The sequence below is a fragment of the Pteropus vampyrus genome, unplaced genomic scaffold (genome assembly GCF_000151845.1).
Source record: "Pteropus vampyrus isolate Shadow unplaced genomic scaffold, Pvam_2.0 Scaffold197, whole genome shotgun sequence".
Classification (NCBI taxonomy): Eukaryota; Metazoa; Chordata; class Mammalia; order Chiroptera; family Pteropodidae; genus Pteropus; species Pteropus vampyrus.
Genome location: NW_011888978.1, coordinates 2774725 through 2786492, shown reverse-complemented (window position 1 = coordinate 2786492; position 11768 = coordinate 2774725). Strand labels below are relative to the sequence as shown.

Sequence of the window (11768 nt, the reverse complement as noted above, 5' to 3'; positions counted from 1 at the left end):
GGCTCAAGAGGGGCGGTGACTCGAAGGGGGCACTCACCCTCCTCCGAGCCGCGGCGCGAAGCAGCACGGTCTTGCGGAGCGGGATGCCCCGGGTCGGGGGCGGGCTGAGAGGTGCGAGGGGCGGCCTGAGGCGCCCGGCCCCGCCCTGGAGCCCCGCCCCGGCCCCGCCCGCTCCCGCGCTCACACTCGGAGCCCCAGCGGCCACGGCGCTAGTGGGACCCGCGCGGCAGCGGCCGGAGATGCAGCGGGGTGCCGCGCTGTGCCTGCGTCTGTGGCTCTGCCTCGGACTCCTCGACAGCGAGCGCGGTGAGCTCTCCGCCCGCCCGAGCGCGCGGCTGGCCGCGAGGGGGACGCTCTCTCGGGGCGAGTAGTGGGACCGCGCCGACGGGGTACGGGCGGGGGTCTGGGCACCTGCGAGCTTGGGGCACCAGGAGAGACGAGGCCCGGGGCCAGGGGTATGCACCCCGGACGGAACACAGTGGGTCGCGCCTGGGGCGCCCGGGAGGAGGAAAGGGCGGGCGGGGACTGCAGCCGGGTCAGGGACGGCGCTCTGGCCGCACCGCAGCGCAGGGATGGTGCTGGGTTCCCGACCTCGCTCTGTGGCCCAGTCCCCTTGGAGCCGGGCCTGGTCTCGTTGCGTTCTCATTCTGGATCCTTCGCTTCCTGACTCGCTTGCCGGCGGAGTCCCGGCCCTCCGACCCGCGCGCGCCGGGGATCGTCCCTGGGCGGCAAGGCGGCCGTCCCCGCCGGGCCGCAGACCTGAGTGCGCACTTCCCGAGGTCTCCTGTCTGGCGCTCGAAGTCGGTCCCCCAGAGGGCGCTCGGGGCGGGCGCCCACCTTCCCCAGGCCAAGGACTGCGGGGGCGGGGGTTCGGGACCGCTGGAGAAGGGCGCCGTCGGGAGGATTGCGCGCAGGTGCGTGTTGGAACTTGAGATGAATCTTGAGTTGGCAACTTGTGAGCGATCGGCAGGGCAGAAGAGGCAGGAGGCCGGCCCTCCCGGTACCTGGGAGTGCAGGGGTCTTGAAGGCCGAGTTAAGAAACCTGGACCATAAGGCGGGGGCCACTACGGAAGGGTCTTAAGCACTGGAGAAGCTGGATCTGGGTTTGGAGAGAAGGGAATGTGGGGGCTGAGGAGATGGCAGAAGGATATGGTTGGATGGAGATGTCAGGGGAAAAGCTTCAGGAGTGGAGCGGGGATGAACTGGAAGTCCACGCAAGAACTGGTGACCCTAGAAATCAGAGGATAAGAGAGAGGGCTATGCGTCCCCAGTGGTTGGAAGAGGAGTGCTGGGAGGTCTGAAGAGAGGGATGAGAACCTCCCTGTTTGGAACATTGCGAGCATTGAATATTGGCTTTTCATGCTTCATCTCTTTTAATCCTCGCAAGGGAGTGTGAGACCCATTTTTCAGATGGCAATGCTTAGACTAAGGACATAGGTAACTAGGGTAAGGTCCCAGGAGGCTAGTAGTAGTAAGAGAAGTAGTCAGCCCAGGTGTTTTGGATGACAGAGCCAGGGTCTCTCTGCCTTCATGGGCAAAGGGAGGTGTGGATGAACCTGGGGGAGGGTGAGAGGAGAGCATCTGTCTGGGCCTCAGTTTGGCCAGATCTGAACTAATCCTACTGCCCCTGGGCTCTTCTCATTTCCCTGCTCCCAGCCTAGGGCCAGGCTCTCACAGGTGCTTAGTATGTTTGTTGAGTGACTAATGAGTGTGGGAGAAGTGAATGGGCCCTGGTTGGACTGTGAGACTGAGGGATGGGCGACCTTGCCTTGCGGAGACATCTGGCAGGCAGCTGGGTGTAGTGTCTTAGAGACAGATTGGGCTTGGGAGCTGCAGAAGGAGCAGAGCAAAGGGTCCAAGATTGGATGCCCCCTCCCCAGAGGGGCCAGAGAGGGAGAGGCCTCCAGGGAGATGGAAACATTCTTCATGGTGTAAGAACCAGGAGAGGCTGGTGTCCTGGAGCTCGGCAGGTGGAGGAAGGAAGGTGGGTGAGGCTAGTCCTGATGTGAGTGCAGGTGATTCTTACCGAAGTTGGACAGTGAAAGGGAGGAGACAGGATGTTATCTGAAGGGTCCATGGAAGGGGGGGCGGTGCAGGCTGGATCAGGGCTCAGCTGGTAGGGAGATGACCACGGAGATGCCCATTGCTGCCTTCCCTGAGCCCTTCATTTGCCTCACCCGCTACTGGGCAAGGAAGACTCTGCGGCCTTATGAGGGATGCTCGAGCAGAGAAGCTCGTACACTTCAGTTGAGTGTCAGCACAGCCAGGGCGGGAGGCTAGGCGCTGGCAAATAGAAGCCTGGGACCTTGAAGCTAACCCTACAAAGGTGTGCTCTTGGTCCTAGAACCAGACCCTTGTCCCAGCTCTCTCCCTAAGTTATTTGCTGATGGCCTGTGCCCCCTCTCTTCCTCTCCCTGCACCTCAATTTTCCTTTGCATAGCAGTGCGACAGGCTGGAAAGTACTGAGGGGCTGTGCTTGGGCTGAACTTCAAGGCTCGGTGCCTCAGCCCAGTTCCAAAAAGTCTTGCCTGGGCAACGTCCTTGTAGAGAGTGCAGGTGGCAGAGGTCAGCCCCAAGAGGCTTTGTCCCTTGGGCTTAGTCTAGAGAGACTGTTTGTGCCTCTGGGCAGTGGGCAGTCAGTTCAGGGACATGCAGGGGAAGCAGGCGACAGCTGGGCAGCTGCACTGGCCTGGCCTGAGGACACTGAGGCCCCTGCTGTGGGCTAAGTGGCACATGGCCATCCAGCTCTTTGGTTTCCAGGCTCCTCAGCCCTGAGCCCATCCCAGGTGTGGGACAGAGGTATGGGGGAGGGACAGGGATACAAGTTGGTGCAAGAAGGATGTGGGGGCTGGGCTCACCATACTTGGTGCCTGTGGACCACTGGCCCCTGCTCAGTGCTCTCGTGATGTCAGTACAAATGTTGCTCATGCACCCGCCAGGCTGGAGGCACAGGGTCAGTGTGGCTGAGGGACTCTGCCTCCCCAGAGTATAGCGGGCATGAGGTATCTGGCCAGCTCCCAGCTGTGCCTTCTCCACCCTGCCCCCAGGCAGTCAAACCCCGACCCAGGGAAGGCAACTACAGTTCTGTGCAACTCACAAGCTACAGTGCTCAGTGTGGTCTGGGGGGATTTGGACCCGGCCTCATCCTGCAGGGATTTCCTGAGTGCCAGACTAGCAGGGACACAGACATGGCATCATCTATAGCCCAGAGACAAAAGTGGTCAGTGACCCCAGTGAGGCGCAGCTGGTGGCTGTGGCTACACAGGAAGTCATGGCACTTCCAGCTCGAGACTTCCTGGAGGGTCTGCAGACTCCAGGGCAGGGATTTCCAAGCAGGGCAAAGAATCCCTCGAAGGCCTAGAGGCAGGAAAGTCTAGATAGTGTATGGGGACAGATGGCGTATAGGGACATGTGGTGGCCAGGTGGGGCTAGAGTCTGGGGTGGGGGTTAGATGAAGCAGGAGCCAACGGCACATCTGAAAAGAGGAGGTTCTGAGTAGGGTGTCACCTGGCCAGGCCCGCGAAGACACCACCAGATGCAAGCCCACAGCAAGGAGGCTGTGGGTGAACCCAGAAAATGCACCAGGGAGTAGATGGTGGGGAGGGCCAGTCTCTGGCTTAAACAACAGAATAGGTCATGAGGTTGTTTACCAGATGGGGACCCTGGGAGGAAGAGCGGATGTGGGGAAAGGTAAGGCTGTCCGCTGGGAGGCAGGACGCCAGGACTTCCTGGGAGATCCCAGTTGATGCAACTTGGCCAGATAAGGAAGGAGGAAAGTTGGGAGCACTTGAGTATGATGGGATGAAGGGAATCAGGGAACCCAGGGAAATTAAGTGGGGTCTTAGCCATGAGGAGGAGTTCTTCCCTAGGTCTAGCTTCCAGCCCTCCTGCTGTTGTCTGGGTATTTTCCTCCATGTGACAGATTTCTTTCCACCCGGGCCTAGGCTGTGCCCCCACAGCCCTCTGAGATCCCCCTCGGGGAGTGCGGTGGGCAGGGAGAGAGTCTGGAGAGACACTCATACTCTCTGCACCGACCTCTGAGTGAGACCCGGCCGACGTGTCCAGCTGGAGCCAGGGATTCCTGAGTTTCGATCCTTTTCAGACACTGGCTTCCTCTGGGATCTTGGTTTTCCGGTCACACCAAAGGCCGAGAGGAAGGTGGGGGTCTGCATGGTGGCAGCGGCTGAGGCTGGGTGGGCAGACAGCAGGCGCATCCCGCCCCAGGCCAAGCCGGGTGTGGGTGGCCCACGAGCAGGCGCAGGTCAGGGTGGCGAGTGGGGGAGCCCCGCCACGTGGCCAGCGAGGTCAGCAGGGGTTCATGGGAAAGGACTTGTCGGCCACAGGAGAGGACATCCTGCCTGCGTTTCCCTCTTCCTGCGGCAGGAGCCCACGGCCCCGATTTAGAAGCGCTGGGGGGCCACCTCTGAGCCAGCTGGGCAGTGTGATAACACCGCCCATCCTGACCCCAGGCAGGCGGGGGCAACTGCCCGGCACAGCTGGCTGCACCCGCAGCTGCGCTGCACTGGGGGCTCAGCATCTGCCAGGGTTCTCCTCCTCCCCACCCTGGAGGTACTCAGATGGCCCCCACTTCCACTCAACCTCACCACTGCTCCCGGCTTCCCAAAATTACCTCCATGCCACCCCAGAGCACCTGCTTCAACAGCCCCCCAGTGATCAGCCCCGGCTTCCTAGGCAGGTGGTAGAGGTCTTCATGCTGGGGTTCCCAGGATATCCTTAGCCCCATGTGCACCTAGCCTGCACCCACCACACACACCAACCCCAGCTGACCTTTCTCCTGCTCCAGATCCACGCTGCCCTTCACCCTGCCTTCCCGAGGCTTGGAGAACTCCAGGCCAGGGTGCTGCTCTCAGTGGAAGGGACCTATGAGGAGACTTGTAGACTAGGAAATTAAGGCCAGAGGGGTGAAGTGGCTCACTAGATGCTAGAGCAGCTTTGAGGGAGGTGATAGGTGTCTGGTGTCTAGTTCCAGATGGCATGGGAGCAGAAGGAGTAAGAAGAGAGAGGCATGCAGGCAGTTGTCCGCATTCCCTGGAGAAAGCTCTAGAGAGGTGGGCATTTGAGGTCCTAAATTTCTGACCACCTCAGGGACATTTTCACCTTGAGGTCCCAGAGATCTTTCAAAAGTTCACGCCCACAGACGCATCATCTTCCTCCAGATCTACCCCTGGCTGATGTGCCCACCTCAGTGCAGGTCACCTGTACCTCCATCCCTCACCTCCATACCTGCCCACACGCTGTCCCCCAGATCCTCAAAGCCAGTCAGGGACAATCACCAGTCAAGTCCCTTGCTGGCGAGGACACCAAGCAAAGGCCCTCATCTTTGCATTAAGGAAATGTCAAGTACAGTGAGCCAGTTCCTGCCCGGAGCTTCAGGCTTCAGGACCATGCAGAGGCGCCCCCAGGAGGGGGCCTCACTTATGATTCTGGGGCTGGAGTGAGCACCAGGCAGGTGGCAGGTGACAAAGTTGACTGAGGGATCATGGGAGGAGTTCAGATTCTTCCCTCAAACAGCAGGAGGCAGGGAATGGTTTTAGGCAGGAGAGGGACTTGTGTTCTAGAAAGATCCTCTGACCACTGGGTAAGGTCTAGACCAGTGGGGAAACACTGGCATGGTGAGCCAGGGAAAGGACATTGAGGCTGGCCAGATAGTGGAGAGGAGAGGGAGGGGACTGGAGATGGGCAGCCCGGAGTGACTAGAGTGGCTCTCTGGCCAGAAGTGTCCACTGCTAGGCGTCTAGGCTCTTTGAGTGCCAAGGTGGCAGGGAGAGGAGAAGGACAGGCCTGGCATTCCTGGCCACCCTGTCTTTGATGCCAGATCTGAGAATGGACGTGACTTGGTGACCAGTTGGCTGTGGGGGGGTAAGTGGAGTCAGTGACCGCTACTAGGGTGGTGAACTCACAGGATGGAGAGGAGCATTTCCGGGGCTGGTAGAAGAAGGACGATTCTGGTGGCTTGAGGCCTTTGCATTCCAAAAACCAGAAATGCAAATCGTGCCCACCTGTGTGGAGTAAACAGTAGTTTCCCATAATCCTGCCCCACAAGATCATCTCCTATGAGTTAGGTATCCTCTGTGCCTTAGTTTGCTCATCTGCAAAATGATGGGTAGTATGTGCTCGATGGGCGGAGGAGGGGGCCATTAGAGCGGTGTGCATAGGGAGCCAGCGCACAGAAAGTGCTAAGTACACATTCGCTGTTATTGTTGTAACAGGATGTATCGGGGTAAGCAGCATTTGGGGTCAAAGTGTATGAGCATTTTTTTTATTACTGTGAGGCCTGTTTGCCCATTTCCTTGCCAACACTGGGAATTCTTCATCCCTTTAACACTTGCGCATCTGGAGTGGGTGTAGACAGGGTGTGCTCCATGGCTCCAGTTGTCCTCCCCAGTGGTGGGTGTGGTCTGGTCTGGGTCTCAGGGCTGGGAGCGCCAAGCAGGAGGCATCTGGGAAGTGGGACCCCCCAGGACTGGTGATCAATAGAACTGCCAGTGAGGTGGCCTCGAAGCCTTGGGGCTGGGCCACTGCCATGAGGAGGGATCACATTGGTGGGTTGAGCAGGGCTTCAGACTCAAGGACCTAGCCGAGAGCCTGAAGCTGGGCCTGTGACACAGGGCCCTCTTCTGTAGCCTCATTGCCCCACATCATGCTCCATCTGTCCTGTCTACCTGACAGCCCAAGATCATCTATGCTCAGACCTTTGTACGGGTCCCTGTGTCTGGTTGCCCTCCTCGTGGGCCAGCAAACTCCTACTCAGTCTACAAAGCCCATTTCATCTTGCATGAACACCCCTCCCACCACAAGGCTTTCTCTGACCCCCGACCTTCACTCTGTGACCATGGCACAAGGACACAGTGAGATGCAACAGCTGTGACATGCAGAGTGCTCAGCAGGCAGTGACGAACAAAGGCTCAGTGTGTGTGAGCCAGTGACAGTTTGTTCTCACTATGGTTCTTAATGGTATTACATTATTTGTGGTCTGTGGTTCCCAATAATCCTGGGGACAATTCACATTTCACAAGTGGGAAAACGGGGGCCTGGAGAAAGTGACTTGCCCAAAGCCACAGAGCCGGAGAGTGGCATTATGGCACACAGCCAGGCTCAGGGGGCTCTGAGTAGGGTCTGGAACAGCCCCTCCCACCCCAGCCATCTCAGTCCTGTAGGGTGGGGGGGACTGATGACCTCTTGACCCATACCCTTCACCTCTGGAGGCATGGAGGCTGCCAGCCAAGTGGGGTGACTCCAGGACAGAACATCCCTGGACCTCCCCCCAAGTCTATACACAGGCCCAAATCCAGGACTGACAGGCGAGGCCTCTAAAGCAGGTCTCCCCCACTCTGCCCAGCCCTAGGACCAATGCACAGGGACCCCAAGCCCAGCCCCATCTGGCCAGCTGTCCCCTGACACTTCTCCCTTAGCTCACCTCCAGTCTATAGCCCCTGGCCTGAGCCTAGATGCTAAGGAAAGTGTGGGCCAGACTGTCAGGACTGACTGCCACACAGCCTCATCACACATAGGTGACAACGACAGAGATTGTCAGGGATTGTCAAGTGCAATATCTGCTACCCTTACACTCTACCAGGGCATGGAAGGGCATCCATAAGCTCACAGACCATCCTGATATCATCCTTGGGCGGCCCTGCTGGACCTGGGGACAGAGCCATAGGCCAGTGACATCCCGACCCCCAGAAGCCACCCAATGACAGAGCTATTCCCTGTGTGGCGGGTCAAGGCCAGAGTAAGGCGATGCTCTCAGGAAAGCTGCACAGGCCCTGGAGCAGGAGTAGCAGTTCTCTAGGCACGGAGAGCAAAAAAGAACAAAGGACACAGCCTGAGCCAGGCCAGGAGGTGGGCGAGGGCCTGGTTTGCTCACAGGTGGACAGTGGGTGTGGCTGGTGTGTTGGGAGGTGAAGCCGGCCAGTAGGACAGGGCCTGTTGGGATAGACATCACCCTGGAGGCCAGGCCAGTGTCCTGAACAGCTCAGAGGGCTGCGAGCAGCCAGCGAAGGTGTTCTCAGACCATGATGGTCCTCTCGGCTAAGGGACAGGTTGATGTCTGGGAAGGAGGCTGCTGGGAGACAGGGAGGCAGGAAGGTTCTCAGGATGGTGGTGCAGAGATGTGAAGGCTATACAGAAGTCCAGTCTGGCAGGCTATGCCAGACTGGACTTCTGTATAGCTGCCAGCCAGTGCTGCTGTGGGGCCTGGATCCCCAATCTGCCATTGCTGACTGGGCCTGGACCTCCCTCCCTCCTAGGCTGTGTGAGGCTCAGATGAGGCAGTGATGGCTGGGCCATGGTCAGTGCCTAACCCATGAGACTTCCCGCCCTGCCTGCCTGCCCTCACCCAGGATTCCAGAGTGCTGCTCTCACAGTCAGCCTCCTGTGGCTGACGCCAGGGTCCCTGCTGCTCAAGGCTGCTGACAGCACAGAGAAGAGGCGTGCACTCTGGCCTCCATGACCTCGGCACGGCGCCTGGCCCCACTGCTCTGCTGCAGGATGGGGGGCCAGTCCACTGACCAGGGGAGGAAGAAGCCCATTCCTGGGCCAGGAACAGGAAGGCAGGGGGAGCGCAGCAGAGGCCAGGATGACAGTGCTTCCTGCTGCGGGAAGGGAAGGACAGAAGGGACAGACAACAGCCAGGCAGGAAGGATGCACCTTCTTCAGGGTTGTACATGGGGGCTGGGCCACATGGAGCCTCTGAGCATGGCAGCCCGCAGGCCCAAATCTGCCCAGCTGCTGAGCAGCCTGTGTGTATGCGGTCACCAGCGAACCTGGCCTTTAAAACTGGCACAACTTTTTCAAAGAAACAGCGGGGTCCGACATAGTTCGAACCCAAAGAAAGAAGTTTGCTTAGCTTGCCAGGCATCCATCCACCTATCCATCTTATCCATCTGTCTGTCTATCTATCTTTTCTGTTCATTTGTCTGTCCATCTGTCCTTTCATCTTTCCATCCACACATTCATCTATCTACTCATCCATCCTTCTGTTCATCTGTCTGTTCATTCATCCTTCTAGGTAGCCATCCTTTCATCCACCCATCCATCCATTCATCCATCCACCCATCCATCCATCCATCCATCCATCCATCCATCCATCCATCCATCCATCCATCCATCCATCCATCCATTAAACAAGTATTTATGGAACCTTGACGGTGCCAGGTGCTATGCTAGGCATGGAGTAGGGCAGAAGAGGACTGTCTTGGTCATTACCACACTGAAACTTACTATGAAGTAGAGGAAATGGAAAAACATAAGTTAAACAAATAAGTAAATAAGCTAATTACAAATTGCGACAAGAAGGATAAAGTAAGCAACCAGGAGGTTGAGATGGAGCTTACAGGGGGACTTAGGTTGTAGAGCGACTAAGGAGGCCATGTCTAAGCCAAAGGCGAAAAGAAGCCAGCTGTGCAGGGCACGCGAGGGGAGGCAAATCAGGAGAAATGTGTGAAAGGTCTGGGGGTAGGAAGAAGCATGGCATGCTTGTGGAACAGCCTAGACACTGTGGTGGCTGGAGGATGTGAACACGAGGTAAGAGTGGATCAAGATGGTGTGGAGAGGGGGTGGGAGCCAGCCCAAGGTCAGGAGTTTGGATTTTCCTGAAAGTGCAGTGGGAAGTCACTGACAGGAAAGCACGAGCACGCTTTTCACTATCACCAACAACTGCGTGAGGAGTGGAGGGGAGGGGAAGAGCAGGCCAGGGAGCCAGGCTGGGCCGAGTGCAACTGGGCAGGCCCCAGCCCCAGCAGGAGAGCAGGAGCTGACTCTGAGATGCTTTGGTGGTGGACAGCTGGGCTGGGGCGGGAGGAGCAGGCACCCATAGCCGCTCCCATCTGGGGAGATGGAGGCTGTCAAGGAAGAGACTTTGGCAGGAATGGAGAGGGTGTGAGTCTGGAACTCAATGTGGAACTCAGGTGTCTGTGGGGTGGCCAAGTGCAGTGGCAGCTGGATCCTTTAAGCTGGAGTTGAGATAAGGGGTCTGGGCGGGGGATAGAGATTTGGGAGGTATCTGGACACTTAAGAGAGCGACCGATGGAGAACAGAGAACTGGGAGCACAGCATTTGGTGCTGGGCAGAGCGGGAGGAGGACTAAGAGAGAGTGAGTTCACAGGAGGCAGCAGAGAAGGGACAGCCCACGAGCATCCATGCATCCTGCAGCCTGGAGGTCACGGGAGGCCATGAAGCAGGGGAGAGGCTGCATCCCAGTGGGAGGACAAGCAAATATGAGAGGAGGGGAAGAGTGAACAGAGCCTTTGCTTTGAAGGAGACTGGGAAAGAGGGCAGTGGCTGGAAGAGAATTCAGGGTCAAGGAATAGGGGTTTTGTCTTTGTTTTTAAGACAGGAGATGATTCCACAGAGAAATATTGACGATCAGAAGAGAAAGAAATTAGCTGCAGGAGTCACGTTCAGGGGCTGGGATCCTCAGAGTGATGGAAGGCTTGACCTTGGGAGTGGGAATGTCAGGGGGGTTTAGGGCCCAGGGGGCGCGGTGCAGGGTTTGGATGTGGGAAGATGCGATGTCTCCATGTGATGTGGTTTCACTTCATTAATGCTGGAAGGGTGATGGGAGGAAAGAAGGCCTTAACTGCAGCCCCAGGGCCTGTTTAAGGGCTGCCAGCAGGGAAAGAAAGGGAGGGCCACAGTACTGAGCCACTGAGGGGTGCAGTGTGCTGAACGGTTGGCATGGAGGGCAAAAGGCAAGGGACCAATCAAAATAATGGACCATGGGCCACTCTGTGCCACGACAAGGGTGAGGCCAGGAAGGGGTGGCAATGAAAGGGGTCCCTGGGAGTTTTGATGCAGCTGAAGGACTCAGCAGAGATAGGACAAGGGCACCTAAGAGGAGGCAGAGAAAGCAGGAGAGAAGCTCAGGAAGACACGCACTTGGTGATGGCACAGCTTCCATCGAGGTCCAGGTCCAGGGTGTGCCCGGGAAATGAGGGCCCCAGGGGAGTTGGGGGGAAGAGAGTGGAGATGGGGCCTGCAAAGGCCAGGGCACTGGTGAGTCATCTGTGTGGATGTCAAAGTCATGGAGAATGGCCTGAGTTAAGGTGCAGGGGGCTGGCGAGCCAGGAACAGAGAATAAGGGGAAGTGACCAAGACAACAGCTGATGACAGCTTTAGTGGGGAGTGGGTGGTACCCTCCGAGAAGGGGAGGTGGCCACGAGGAGTTCTCTGATGTCAGGCGTGTGCGATGGAGAGTAATAACCACCCCAGGAGCAGTGGTGTCCTCAGAAAGCGAGGTTTCAGTTAAGGCAGGAAGGGTGGAGGAGGACAGTGAGGTCTATAGCAAAGTCTGCTGATCATGCAGGTCCAGTGGAAGTGAGTGAGGACAGAGGGGCACTAGGGCAAATCAGGGCATGTGGCGACAAAGGAGACTCACACGGATAGATAAAAGGGTTGGCGAGCACAACGGTGGTCCCCTTTTAGTACAGTGTTAGCAGAGTGATGCAGATGCTTCCTTTGGTGGTACTATGGCCTCTAGGGAGGAAGCTCCTACAGGCTCCATCCCCCTATCCACCTATCCACCCACTCACTCACTCACTCCCCATCTACCCATTCATCCTCCCACCCATGCATCCATCTACCTCCCTTCCACCCACCCGCACATCCCTCCTCCCACTCAACCACCCACCCACTCTCTTCTACCCATTCATCCACCCACCTACTCATCCCTCTATCCATCCTCCCATCCATCTATCCTTCATCCATCCACCTCCACCCCCATCCACCCATCCACCCACCCATCCACC

At 57.8% G+C, this 11768-nt stretch overlaps 1 protein-coding gene across 1 annotated transcript in view; it reads left to right on the top strand.

Annotated features, from left to right (window-relative positions):
• The first annotated feature begins 200 nt into the window (after positions 1 to 200).
• FLT4 (fms related tyrosine kinase 4) overlaps positions 201 to 11768 on the top strand; it is a 41338-nt gene continuing 29770 nt past the window's right edge. Inside the window, exon 1 of the mRNA XM_011372021.2 lies at positions 201 to 306. Coding sequence (XP_011370323.1) covers positions 240 to 306 — 67 coding nt within the window. The 5' untranslated portion in view covers positions 201 to 239. The remainder of the gene's footprint in view (positions 307 to 11768) is intronic.